Source organism: Telopea speciosissima, chromosome 6 (genome assembly GCF_018873765.1).
Source record: "Telopea speciosissima isolate NSW1024214 ecotype Mountain lineage chromosome 6, Tspe_v1, whole genome shotgun sequence".
Taxonomy (NCBI): Eukaryota; Viridiplantae; Streptophyta; class Magnoliopsida; order Proteales; family Proteaceae; genus Telopea; species Telopea speciosissima.
In genome coordinates this window covers 60,360,306-60,374,971 of record NC_057921.1, presented here as the reverse complement: position 1 = coordinate 60,374,971, position 14,666 = coordinate 60,360,306, and the positions used below count along the sequence as shown (strand labels likewise).

The 14,666-nt window shown below is 40.1% G+C and overlaps 1 protein-coding gene across 1 annotated transcript; it reads left to right on the top strand.

Moving 5' to 3' along the window:
• The first annotated feature begins 624 nt into the window (after positions 1-624).
• On the top strand, positions 625-13,771 carry LOC122666337 (flap endonuclease GEN-like 1). Its single transcript, XM_043862540.1, has 8 exons — positions 625-828; positions 934-1,110; positions 1,420-1,590; positions 8,998-9,179; positions 9,294-9,543; positions 9,749-9,884; positions 11,494-11,966; positions 13,476-13,771. Exons 1-8 carry the CDS (start codon positions 634-636, stop codon positions 13,731-13,733), a joined length of 1,842 nt encoding a protein of 613 aa, XP_043718475.1. The 5' UTR covers positions 625-633; the 3' UTR covers positions 13,734-13,771.
• Positions 13,772-14,666: the final 895 nt, after the last annotated feature.

The window sequence follows — 14,666 nt, the reverse complement described above, 5'->3', positions numbered from 1 at the left end:
TTCCACTGGATGCACGTAAGAACTGGTTCTACGTACAAGTGTGTTGAAGACTTGAAGTGTGGCTCCTCTCCGGTCACTGGGCTTAGGTTTCCCAAGAGAAATCTGGAGGCCAAGCCCAGCCAGTGAAAGCCATTAATCAATTTAATGGACTAAGTAGAGAACGAAGAGAAACTTAAAGCCCAATTCCAGCCCATTTGTTTGTCGTGCTCGCTGGAGACTAACGATCCTCTACGACTCAGTCACTGATAGAAGCATTTTGAAACCAACCAGATGCTAGGGTAAAGCATCTCTATATAATCTTTAGTCAAAGCTAACTTTTGCAAAACACGCTTTGTTAGTTGGATGCCTTTTACCTTCATCTTATTGGGTCGGATCTGGCAATCACAGAGGACTGCATGCCCGGTGATCGCCTATAGAATAACCGTAATTTAAATAACTGTAACGTTATTCGATATTTCGAAGGGTTTGAGGGTACAAGCCGCGGTACTATTCACCCTAACGCGCAAGATATCACTCATCAATTGCCGTAGGACCCTTGGAAGCTAATGCGCCACTGTGGAGCTCTGGTTCGACGTTTTGGTGGTAGTCGTGGTTGTACCTTTACACTCTTATGTGCTGCGTATAATAGCAGATATGGGCGTTGGTGGAAACTTTTGGGATTTATTTAAACCCTACGCGCGAAACGAAGGTTTTGATTTCCTGAGGAACAAGAGGGTAGCGGTTGATCTCTCTTTCTGGATCGTTCAACACGAGACTGCCATTGGACATAATGCTAGAAATCCCCATCTCAGAGTGACTTTCTTCAGAACCATTAATCTATTTTCCAAGGTTTTCTGCTTCCCATTTTGTTTCTTAGTCATCTATTCTTTCTTCCATTGTTGTTTTCAATTGCTAAATATCTTTATTTTTCTGTGGGTGGGGTGGGGTTTGCAGCTTGGAGCGTTTCCGGTCTTTGTTGTTGACGGGATTCCTTCTCCTTTGAAGTCACGGGCGAGGATCGAGCGCTTCTACCGTTCATCTGGTGTTGATGTAACGGGTACTTTGAATTCAAACGAAGGCGTTTCTGTTGAAAGGAATCGGGCTTTCACGAAATGCGTTCGGGAATGCGCGGTGAGCAATTCCACCAAAAGTTCCTTTTACTCCCTCTTCTTATGCGTTTCAGTTTCTTTTCGACTTTAACACACTAAAAATGTTGGTCTTTCTAGCCAATTTAGTTTCCTTTGTATGAAATGACTAAGTTGGCTTCACAAAGTCATACAAGTATATGTGCACATATGTTCATGGAGTACCAAATGTAGGATAGAATTGTTGGTTAAATTAATACTGAGCAGAGGAAACTAGTTTAATTATCTCTATTTCATTGAACATTTTGAAATATGTAGTCTAACAATCTCCCAGTACTGGTTCTTGGTGTTTTAGGAACTACTTGAACTCTTTGGAATGCCGGTGCTAACAGCAAAATCTGAAGCTGAAGCACTTTGTGCTCAATTAAATGGTGCTGGTCATGTAGATGCTTGTATCACGGCTGACAGTGATGCTTTCCTCTTTGGGGCCAAATGTGTGATAAAAAGCGTGCGACCAAACTCCACAGTAAGTGGTAGTGTTTTAGAGTGTTTATTTTCATCAGTCCACTCTCTTTCCACATGTCACGCTTGATCTTCACTTCTCTCATATGTATTACACTTCTAGTAAGAGAGGTGATCGATAATTTTAACTATTACAGGAGTCTGTACCTTTTCTTTACTTAGCAAATAAGAGAGATAATGTCTTAGGAAGGGCTGTATACCTTAAATTTTTTTTTTTTAAATCCAAATATCAGAGAATAGGAAAAAGTAATTTCCTTACCCTCCTTAGCTGTGATCATCCTGTGAAATTGGTTGTGCCACCGCATATATTGGATGAAAATCACTACGGTCTGGTGTTAAAACTGCAAATTTATCATCAATTTTTCTTCCACTAACTGCATTATAACTTTGCTGTAGGTAATGTTGATTTTCCTGGAACATATGCATCTCTAACAATAGCTTGTTGCCTCTTCCCTAATACATCCTTGTCTTGGGGTGAAACTGATTGATGAAATGTTTTGTTTTTATTTTCCCATGCCTTTTAACCATGATTCTGTGTAAATAAAAATCATTGAGTGCAGTTAGCTTACCTGCGAATAATTATGTTTTTCTGTGACACAAATCACAATTGGTCTATTCACTAAACGTGATCAATTCGGGAATTTTGATGACATTGTTGAATAGTTAAATCAGGTTATGGTAAATAATGTTCTAATATGATGTAGTCATGATGATGAGCATTTAATGCCCACTCCATTTTCTTCCCCTCTTTGAACGTCTTTCTCAAGCAACGGTTCTTTTTTCAAATGGACTCTTTCCAAGACGTTTCCAAAGGCTATTTTCTAATAGCTCTTTTCCAAAGGCTATATTCCAATGGCTTTTTTTTCCCTCCCCTATATATAGAGTTAATAATTTGTATTTTTGGAACTTATGTGTGTGCCATGGTGAGCCCCATTGTGAGTTTGAGGTCCTCTATTGGTGAGCATGGTACAAAATTTCGCGATATATCGTCGAAATTTCGGCAATTTCGACACTACTGAGACGAGATGGGCTTCCGAAATGAAAAAAGTTCAAATTTCGACGAAATTTTGGTATATTTCGTAGAAGTACTGTGTATTGAGCAGTATATTTCGGTAAATTTCGTAGAAATACTTTGTGTATTGAGTATTGAACTATTGACTATTATGAAGTTTATGAGTTATGACTTATGCACTTATGACTTTATGAGTTTAAACTTTAAAGTTTAAACTAAAGGCTACATTTGACTTTATTTTTGTTTCATTACTTTGTTTAAATTTCTTATTATGTCTTTTAGTACTTAAACAATATGTATTTAACTATTTTAGACAACAGGGTCCGACCGTATACAGTCAATCAAGGGTGCAAACCCAAAACACCACTTTGAGTTCATTTTTTTTGCAATATGAAAGTTTAAATGTGTTTATTTAGCTTAAATAAGGGTGTCCATGAAGTATCAGGCCTAGATATGGCCAAATACCCACCGAGATGGACTCCCGAAATATTGCAGAAAAAATGCAATATTTCGACGAAATTTCGCCGAATTTCGGATATTTCGGATATCTCGGTAGGCCCGAGATACCGATATATCGCGAGATATAGTACTATGGTGGCGAGTGAGTCCCACACTAAGGTGAGTAGGTCCCCAAGAGCCCCCAAAGTTAAGTGATCCTCTCTGACCCTTGTTATCTTGTACTTGGTTCCTTATTTTGTCATAAAAGTCTCCTCATTTTCTACCTGATTTTGCATTTTTTGTTTGAGCCACATCAATTAGGTATCAGAGTAAGTTCCGATTCTTGAGTACCATGACGGAGGACATAGTTGTAGGCCAATAGAATATCAAAACCCCACAATATGATAAGAATCCAACTGTTAGATGATAATCAGAAACTAAAAAACCACAGTCTGAGATTCAAACCTGGTTTTTGGGAGATTTAATGTCACAGCATAACAGAGGCTTGGGTCAGTCTCAGTCTAAGGTCAGAGGACCTTACAAAGGGGGCCAACAATGTCCTAAATCTCAAGGAAATCTGATCGCCAAATCCAGTATGGTGGCAGATCTCGATTCTGCCAGAAAATCCCCCAAAACAGGGTATTGCTAAGTGACAAAGTAGAACAGAGGCTTGGATCAGCATTAAAATTGGATTGAAAGACCTTACTAAAATAAAATGTAATGTCCTGAAAAATCAGGAATATTTGATGGCTAGATACTCGGTACTGACCAATCTCGATTCTGTCAAAAAAGCCCATAAAACCGGCTACTCCCAGGAAAGAAAAACAGCAATAAACTTGAGTTAAATCAATACTGGTGGATAGGTAACTCCAAGTAATCACTGCTGCAGGTAATTTCCTTCATGTGCTTGATAACTTCCATGTAAATTCATCTTCTACGGTGATCCATGCAAAGGGGGAAACAAAGGATAACATATACGAACGAAACTCTAGTTTATTTTCCTATAGGCATCTACTAGGGTTTTATAGAATAGATACGGCAGCATCGTTGCTGCAAACCACAACAGAAGAACCCTATTAGATAATCAAAACATGGATTGAAGAAGAAAGGCTGTTTATTTAGGCTCTGAAAACGTGAGAGAGAGAGAGAGAGAGAGAGAGAGAGAGAATAAATTAGTTACAATAGTATCCATAAGTCACTCCAAAAATCTTTACAGAAAAACATGCAGTGGTCAGTTTAGTCTTTTTATTTTTATTTTTTAAAGCATAGGGCAGTTCTTATCTTATTCATTTATTTTGGTCAAATGATGTGGGGGATTAACTCGGAGCTGGGCTCTTATCTCTCCTATAGGGACTCAGATTTGCAGAATATTTGGGATTATTAGCACTTAGCAGTGAATGGTAGGTCGGTATTTTTTAGAACACCCGTTCCTTTTGATGTGGAGCAAGACCTGTAGGGTTGTGATATGGGCATCTAAAGCTGGCCACAAATCAAGGAAAGAAGAACAGATAATATTGATTTCATATTCTTTACAAATGTTGCAGACTTGCAGCAGGTAATTTTGGAGCATATGGATCAGCTCCACACAAGCAGTATTTCAGGGTTGGTATCTGTTGTCACTAAATAGGGTTTGGTAAATTACGTAGAGCGTTTTGATAGTTCTATTATTGGTTACGTAAAGTTGTTTTGTGATTTAGTGGCACCTTCATGATTAATTAAATATAAGTTGTTTGATGAGCCTTGGGGGCCTGGTTGAAATTTGGGGTTATGTGTAACTATTAACAGCTTACACCTTGTAAGCTGCCATTACAATCCTAATTAGTCCATTTCAAATCCCTTTGTTGTACGCATATATGGGTGTTCTCTTCATACTTTCTATCTTCTGTTACTTTTAATGGATTACAGTGCAAGAAAAAACTGTCCATTAACTCAAACTTTCCTTAAGCCCTAGTTAACAATCATCATACCAAAATCTAACCCCCTAGTTTTTCTGCAAACTGTAGTTTTTACTTTAGTTTTAATCCTTTTCCCACCCAAACAGTGACTTTTCCTTCACCTAAATTTGCCCACGCTCACCTAATTGCTATTCTGGTTATTTTAGGATTGTTTTTACTCAATGGATTAAAAGGCTGATTCTTTGTAGGACCATAGTTCTATATGCGATGTGGGATGTCCAGTGGTTGTCAAGCATCAAATTGGTATGAAAACTTTAGTGCGTGACTTTCCTACATCACTCCTCCCCTTCATGTATTTCTAAAACTAATTAAAATTTAGTTTTGCATATAATTCAAAACATCAATGAAGAACCATATCTCCTTATCTAGTAAAACTTCTCTTGATTGGAGGATGGATATAAATAACGCTATCTCAACACCTTTGATTCCTTGAGTCTTAAGAGAACCTCCATGTCCGACCTTCCTGGGGTGGTGCAGTCACCACCCAAGGATTCCCTTCTCCCTACCGCTGAACCTCGACCTTGGACCTCTCTCTTCCCTTCCCAAAACCCCCAATCTCACGATGGCTTCCCCCTACATTTTGTCCCTCCCACCTTCATTAGTGGCTCCAAGGCAGTGCATTACGAAGCTGACCTCCTTCTCCATGAAGCTAAGAAATGGGACAACTGCTTAGTGGGGCACTTTATGGGAACTCGGCCCCCCTTCCCCCTTGTGAAAGCCTCTCTTACCAAGCAAAGGAAAACAAAGGGCTGCTTCGAAACTTACCTGCTCGACAATGGCTTCTTTATCTTTAAGTTTGATGAAGTCGAAGACAGAGGTAGAGTTTTGGCTGGTGGCCCCTGGAATGTTGGAAGAAAACCTCTCTTTTTACGGCATTGGAACCAATATCTTCAGATGCATAGGCTCGATCTCAGTTCTCTTCCTCTTTGGATCTCTTTCCCTGGGCTCCCCCCCTGCATTTCTGGTGTAAGGAAGGTCTGAGTGTGATTGGCTCGGTTCTTGGAAATCCACTCTACTCTGATGGCAGAACAAAGGTCTTAGATCGTCTCGCCTTCGCCAAAATATGCATGGAAGTTCCGGCGGATTCTCCCCTGCCAGCTTCCATTCTTGTTGTTGATAACGAAGGATTCTCCTTTAACCAGGCTGTCCGCTACGATTGGACCGCCCCTCAGTGCTTTTCTTGCAAGGTCTTTGGCCATTTGACCAAAGATTGACCTGCTACTGGGAGAGAAGCCTTAGATGATGTTTCCTCTGAGCCACCTTCCATTGAAGGTCTCAGCCCTAATTTGGATCTAAGAAACCCCCCAGTTGAAGTCCATGTTTCTCCTACGGCAGCCCCTGATCAGCGCAACCCAGTCAAAGCCCCCGTCTCTCTTACGGAAGTCCCTAAGCAGTGCAACCTACCCGAAGTCTCTGATCATCGCTATCCAATCGAAGCCGCCGTTTCTCTTCAGGCAGCCTCTGAGCTAAGGAGCCCCAGTCGTGGCCGGAGAAGAAACCGCCATTCGAGAAATTGCCAAAGGGATCTCCCGGCATCGACATCTCCCCGTTGTCCTTCCCACGCTGAGTAAATGGTCCCCCCTGACATCGCTTGTTCCAACCGTTTCTTTCTCCTATGCGATGATGTATCTTTTCCCTCCTCCGATGAGCTGGCCTCTCTTCCTGTGTCAGTCTCCACTGTCCCTGCTTCTGTTGCGCATGCTATGCCTCAGCCTATCGCTCCTCTGCACCCTTCCTTAAAATCGCTCCCCTCTCACCTCGGGATATCCTCTTTTCTCAAATCGGTAACTAAGAGTTTTACCCCCCTTTCACCTTCTCTCTCCTCGATTCCCCCCTCCATCGTGGTGGGCCCCCCAGTTTTGATCCCCTCTATAGCCCATCCCACCACTGGTCCCTGGCTGGTCCATTTGGTGCTAATGGGCCAGCCCCCTCTCCCATTCCCTTTTCCTCTCCGACCCAGCCAATCCCTTGCTCCTCTCTCCCTGGCCCATCTAGTTCTAATGGGACAGTCTCCCTTCCTCTGTCAACCATTATTTCTACCCGGCCTCCTCTCCTTGCCGTCTCCCCTTATCCCCTCGTTTTCCATCGTCGTAACCCCAGCTCCCCTCCTTTCCCTAGGAAGCGTCCCTACCTTTCTTACTCCCTGCCCGCCCCGGAGTTGCATTCGCCGCTCAATTAAGATTTCAGAAATTTTGTTCTAAGTGGTGAGCCGATTGACCCGGGTTAGCTAGTGCTTGGGATTGCTTGGTTTGCTTGGCTATTGCACTTTGCGAACCAGGCTTGGTTCTTTGGTTGCCTGTCTTGTCTTTTGAGTTTTTATTTGGGTTGGGCTTTGGTCCTTTGTATTGTCCTTGCTCTTGGTAGGGATTTGTGTCGGCTTTGCTTGTATCCTTCCCCCCCCCCCCTCTTTCTCCTTTTGGTAATAGAATTTTTTATTCATCCCAAAAAAAAATGCTATCTCAACAAGAAATATTTTTTTTTTTTTTTTTTAATGACCAATTTTCCCTTGAAATGATGTTAGAAGTTGTCATTACAACAGTTGCTAGTACCAGCATTGCTTCCCTAATATATTGGCAACTGAACTGGAGGTGATCCACTCATGATCCAACAGTTGGAGGCATTATGAATCACGGTTTTATCCCTGTGGGACAGACTTTCTATGTAAGATACATTGACAATCTGTCTCTCCCAGTAGAGTGCTCTGCCACGTCAACTTGCAAGCTCCATGACCCATGGCTCGGCACTGACCATCAGCACTGCCTGTGCCACCACTTTCCCGCCAGTGCTCTTCCATGTAATGTTTGATGGATTTAAATAGGTTATAGTGTTGTAAATGAATCTTCTCAAAATTTATTGTAGGAAAAGAAAAGGTCTTACTCTGTAGTACATGACAAATTCTTGTCCTATCCCTAGGATTTAACCAAGACCTTATACAGCAGAGCATGACTTAGTGTACTGAGACGTGTGGCCTCCAGAAACCGCAATAGGGTGAATGTGTTGTCTTCATAGCATAAACCACTGGAGAAAATTATATCTGATCTCATGATGGTGGCATGAATGAGCTAGCTTGTTTTTTCTGGACTAGGGAACCTTTTTTTGGTTTTCGTCCTATGTTACATTCAATTAAAGAACAAACTGGAATAGATGATGGACTGATACCTGGAAATTGAGGCTACATATAATTTGAAAAGATCTGGAAGGAATACTGCATTAGTGGGACACAATTTTTTCGTGGAGACACAGTATGGCCACAAACAGGCACAAATTTATTACCTTGAGGAATTGAAATGTGTTAACTTTCTAAAAGATCCATCAGATTTAGTCAAACATATAGGCACACAAGCACTAGAATTAGTTAACTTATGATAGATAAGCACTGGTATTTGTTCTAAAGTTAACAGGTGAGTAGATAAACAATTAAAAGATCTAAAAAGGGGAAAGTTTTCATACACGGTCGTGTAAACGTGTATGTGAGAGGGTGGGAGTTTCAAAGCATTAATTAATGGGTGGAGATTTATGACTTTTCCAATTCTTTGTGAGAGACCCTCTCACATACACGGCTTACACAGCCGTGTATGAAAACTTTCCCCATCTAAAAATTAGTGTAATTCTTTAATCCACGGAAAAAGGAAACTAAACAAATAAAACAAACTTGCCTACACTTCAATCCTCTCTCTCTCTCTCTCTCTCTCCCCCCCCCCCCCTCTCAAGGATAGAAACTGATAATCTTGTCTGATAGTTTTGGAACATTCTGATGCATTCTTGAGATTCTTGGAGCATTCGGCAATGGAGGGTCCCACACATGGAACTTCAAGAATGATGGGAATGCTTCCACACAGCTGGCGAGTCTCATCTTTCTGGAATTGTTATATATTTACTTCGGTCCACAAGAGCCTCCTTTTTACTCTTTCCATTTTCTTCCGTGATGATCATGCACTGATAGAATTGCTGTTCAATTAGTTTCTCACCCCTCCCCTAGCAAGTATGATCATCACGTTTTATGCAGGAACCGTTTGAATGCTACTACATGTCAGACATTGAAGCTAGTCTTGGGTTGAAGAGGAAACACTTGGTAGCCATATCTCTTTTGGTTGGAAATGACCATGATCTAAATGGGGTGCAAGGAATTGGGCTTGACACAGCTCTACGCTTTGTCCGGATGTTTCCAGAGGATGAGATTTTGAGCAGGTATGATTTTTTAATGTATGAAATGTAGCATTACTTTCATGTTCATGTGTTAGCAATAGTGACTCAGCTTTATTTAGCTTATTTTAGTAAGAAACACTTCTATATCTAGTGCAGGCTCTATGAAATAGGCAATGGGGAGATACCATTGTTTCAGGATGGTGATAAATCTACTGGTGATTGCTCTGGATCAAGTATGAATGGGAGCTCTCGTAAGATGAATTCTCCTCATTGTTCATTGTGTGGGCACCCAGGCAGCAAAAGAGCTCATCTCAAGCTTGCTTGTGAGTATTGCAGTGCTGCTGGTAATATAAATTGCATGCAAAAGCCAGTGGGGTTCAAATGTGAATGCTCTTCTTGTGATATGGTACTTCTTTTCTCTGATATTACTATATTCCTAAAATTTATGGTTTGCTTAGTTCTGGGGCTTGGCACTTCTAAATTGCTTCAGCTGGTTGCATGTCCCAATACTTCCGGGTCTTGTTTGTGATGGGACAATCAACATTGCATTTGCAAACTTAAGTTTCTTAATCACCTCCCTCTGAATACAGCTTTTGATTTTTGAATTTCAGGGTCGGGAAAGTAAGGAACTGAAGAAACATGAAAATTGGCAAATCAAAGTTTGTAGAAAAATTGCCATGAAGCAGAATTTTCCTAACAATGAGATGATTGAAATGTATTTAAGTGACCAGCATGGAAGTTTCACAGGTATATGTCGGATTAGAAGTAAGAAGTCAGATTTTCGCCAAAATATTTCTGATGGATACTTGCATACATTTCTCTGTAAATGGATAATGTTTCTGTTTTAAAACTATGGACTGGGTTCTGGAAAATACTAAATATCCTAGTCCACTTGGTAACTTGCAATTGTTCTTGTGCTGTATTATTTTAGCTTGCCATCTTTTGAAATGTATGACAAATCGATAGCCCCTATACCAAGTAACGTGAGAATCATATTCTTTATTCTACTTCTTGTCAGCATGTCTCTGCGATTGTTGGCTCAGAGTTTCCGACCAGTGCTCCAGCTGTGGTTTGGTGTACAATCTTGACCACCCGATTAACTTTTAGTTGCTCATTGACCCCTACTTTCTTGGATGATGAAAGAGAATTTTCTGTAACTCCTATCAAAATTGATCGTTGGTCCTGCCCAACCTGCATGGGGGGGGGGGGGGGGAGGGAATATGTCGTTTTTTATTGATGTGTAGCTGATGCCTCCATGAAAAAGTGGAGGGCGCATTATCTCCAAAGCTAATAGGAAGTATCTTTCAAGATTAAAGGGATAGTTCAGTTGACTAGGCCTGAATAAGTGACACCTGACGCCATAAGCCTTGAAAGCTTAAATAATATAATCATTAAAATATAGAGGAGACAAAGTACAATGTGGGGAAAAGAGAAATGGGGTAAAGCATGAATGCTGCAAGATCATCTACAGACAAATCCAGTAACGTTCGGATGACAGTACTTGTTTCAAGTGTAGTTATATGTTGTTTTGATTTTGGTCCTTCAGTGTCTTTCCCCTACTTCTGGATGACCACCTATAACCCTCCATATCCTTCTTGATTTATTCTTCATGCCATTTTCCCCACAATCATACCTATATGTGAGGAGACAGCAATTATGAGATAGAAGAAGAGGAATGGGCTGTTAAATACTGGGAGAATGAGTTACGTCAAGCTTATCGTAAGCATTACTCCTTTCCCATCAAGTCCATTCACCTTAATATAAGTTCGATCCAAAAGTTATGAATTCATATTTCGTTGATCTTCTGAGAAAGCTGAAAAATAAGAAGACAGACTTGTGTGCCAATGTTTGAGAAAGGCCTAAGGCCTAATTTTTTAAGGTGACATTTGATGATAGTTCCGCATCACTTAATAAAGAAGAAGATTTCTAGAGCCACTTTTCTATTAGACAGTGAAGGTTACACCTTTTGTTTGTTTATGGCTTAAGGTAGAGATCTATGGCTCTTCTTAGGTGAATCCTATGCTGAAAGACCTTTTTCTTTTTCACCTCATGTTGAGGCTTAAGCTAAGCCAGTTTGAAGCATAGCACGTAGGAAGGGAGATAGGATATATCATGGTTTTAAAAAGTCTACATAGTATCACTTTAGTGTCACCATTGGTGCCATAAATGAGTGAATGAACAGTGTGTCAAACTGAAAGACATGAAGTAATGCAGATCAAATCACCATGAGTGGTTTTCAGATATGACAACTTTTAGAAGATTTCTTGGAGGTTCTGCTATCAATATTAACTCAAATAGTAGCTATAAATCATAATAATTTTTTTTTTCCAGTTCACATCTTCTGTTTGTTCTGCAGATAATGATGGCTTTTCTCTATTGTGGGAAAACCCCAGGACAGAGACACTAGTTGATTTCCTAGTTTACCACCAACAGTGGAAGCCGTCCTACATACGGCAGAGGATGCTTCCAATGCTATCCACTATTTTCTTGAGAGAAATGGCATCAAATCCAACAGAAGGCTGCTTGTTGTATGGACAATATGAATTCAATTCTATTCAACGTGAGAAGAGAAGATATGGCCAACTATTTTATGTGGTCAAATGGAAGAAAGCCAACACTGATGTGGGTAGTGGTATCCATATGGTCCCAACTGAACAGTCTTTTCTACAGACAAGAGAGTTGGTTGGAGTGAGTGAGTCTGTTGAGGATGAGCCTGATGTCCCAGAGATCCTGGTTGCTGATGACTGCTGGTTTCTGTTGACTGATGAAAATATGGAGCTTGTTCAGGCAGCATTTCCAGAAAAAGTTGATAATTTTTTGCTGGAAAAGGTAATGCTACTCAATCTTCTTTACTGCTTTCTACTTTTGGTTAGTAGTCACTGTAAATTAAACATGTCATGTTGACCTCCTTGTCCTGCCACTGGTTCATTCTTGTGCTAACTTCGCAAGTCAGTATTTCCTCATCCTGTTGACCGAAAAAACCTGGTCTATTTATGTAGTGCAGTTCCTGATTATGTAGTGCTCCTTCTGGCTTAGAGGCTCTGGTCCTTCTGTTGGTCTGTCTTATGTAGTGCTCCTTCTGGCTTAGAGGCTCCAACGACTTGGGTTGCCTAGACACGCTGACAACTATGGCCGGTGGATTGAACAGGCCAGGCTAAGATATAGTGCCCTTCATTTTGAGCCATCACTCTGTTTTCTACTCAGTAAAAACCAACTCACGAAAGGATTAACCTATTCTGAAAAATTAATAGAACCATTTCCAGGAAGTATTACTCTGGAACATTAGGACTGTACACATGTATAGTCACTGTAGTACTGTACCAGCATTTATTAGTCCTTATATGCGTAGCAACTCAAAAATTTACCAATTATCCGAGCCATCTGATGTTGGGTACTGGTGGTTTATGTATTTTTGGACCATTTTAAGTGTTCATATTTTACCATTTAGTCAAAGAGCACTAAAAGAAATTCAAGTTTCTGGCTGGGTCCATCTTTGGGATTGTGGTACGCGGAGAAGTGTGATTACTACTTACCTGTTGCAGAGTTTGGTCCAACTTCAAACCAAGTGGCCCACCACTGGTACATCTCTTTAATGAAAATAAGGGAAGTTAACTTAATTTGACGACTTAATTTATTAAATTAGCTCACAATTCACAGAAATTTACCAAAGCATTTGACCATGTTTTTTTTTTTATCAATCTGTATGTTTGTTTCTCTGATGTGGAGAAAGTTCCAGTGTCATGAGTATTTGATTTTGCAACTTCGTCCTAGTTTGAGATATGCTAGATGTTTCTCAGTTGTGCACAGGTTCCATGTCTTTGGCTTGAAAAGAGATAAAGTCTACTTTTAGCTAATGGATCCTTATCTTCATTGCCATTAACATATGCTCTAGTGTTTGTGACAAACAAGGATCTGAAACCAGTACCTGCCAAGTAGAAGAGAAAGGAGAGATTTGTTGAACTACAATAGATTCAAATTTTCTCTATCTTGGACAAGCAACCTTTATTTAGAATGTTTAGTTATAACAAATAGAGTCCAAGTAGAACTCCTATTTAGAGTACAACTCAAGTCATAAATCAATGAGGAAACTAAAACAGAAACATAAGTATATCTAGACTCTACAACTCAACATAACTCAAGATAGGGACAGTCCCCCTATTGTGAGTAACCTTTAATAGTGTTAAAGTAGCAGTATTCACACTATTGGAGTATTTCCAGTGCTATTGCTAATGTTGTCCTATTGCTAATGTTGTCATGATGTGGATGTTTTCTAACCATGACTAATGTATTACATAGTGATTTTTTTGTTTTTGGTGTTTTCCTTTATTACTTTTATAGGCAGTGAAAGAGTCAAAATCACAGAAGAAGAAATCCAGCTTGAATTCTGGTGGAACTAAGGGAAAAGGTGAATCAAAAGCAAGTGGTGTTCAGCTCAGTATTACTGAGTTTTACCGTTCAGCAAAAGTGCAAGTCCAATCAAAACAAGGGGAAGATCCATCGAAGAATTCCGAAAACAGGGCAGAAATTTTTGAAGGGAAGAGAAATATGCGTAGCCCTAACTTATCGAAGGCAGTAAGGCGTCGCCTGCTCTTATAGGTCATGACCCTTAATATATGTAGCCAACATTTTTTCACATCTCCGTCCCTTTTGTAATCGAGAATGTTAGGGGGATAGTATTGAATGTAAAGTGTATATTTTTCTGGCCTAGAATCCTAGTTTACATTGGAGGGAATGTTTTGTAATTAATGAAGGGTAAGTTTATGAGAATTTATGAGATGGGTTGTTTTGTAATTAACTGAGAAGGAATCTACCAGATGCAGAAGACACTGTTTAATCCATTTTGTCGAATGGAGTTAGCTCTGTGGTGTTTCTGCTGTTTATCATTTGCAAGGTATAAATATATATTTTGCTTGGATATTGGAGTACTTAAGAGGGTGGACCTTGGTGAAACAGTAAAGGTTGCTCCATTGTGACCAAGTGGTCACGGGTTCAAGTTTGGAAACAGTCTCTTTGCGAAAGTACGGGTAAAGCTGCATACATTATGACCCTTTCTAGATACTGCAATAGCGGGAGCCTTGTGCACTGGGTACGCCCTTTTTAGATTGGAGTACTTAAAAAGACTCAAACATGGTTGTTGGGTATTGTTCTTGATTGATCAACCCACTCCATCGTCCACTCACTAGAGATTGGGCAAACCACAATCTATCGAGTTACTGACCTATCTGTTTGATGACACAAGGTTCTTGTGATACAGTTTCCATTAAACGTATAAAACAGCATTATTCACACTCCAATTCTAACTCAGACAATGTATCTTTCCTTTTTAACCTGTGTTTTTTATACAAATTCAACTGCAGATAATGTGTTTGGGTGCAACAAGTGATCACAATTAGGGAGATAAGTTGCAGAAAAAACTTAAACAAACCATCAGAGACAGAATTCACAGAAATTGTTGGAAGCAAAAAAATTGTATTAATCGACTATATATAACATATGTACAAAGCTGCTCAAACAAAAGGGTTTATCGTC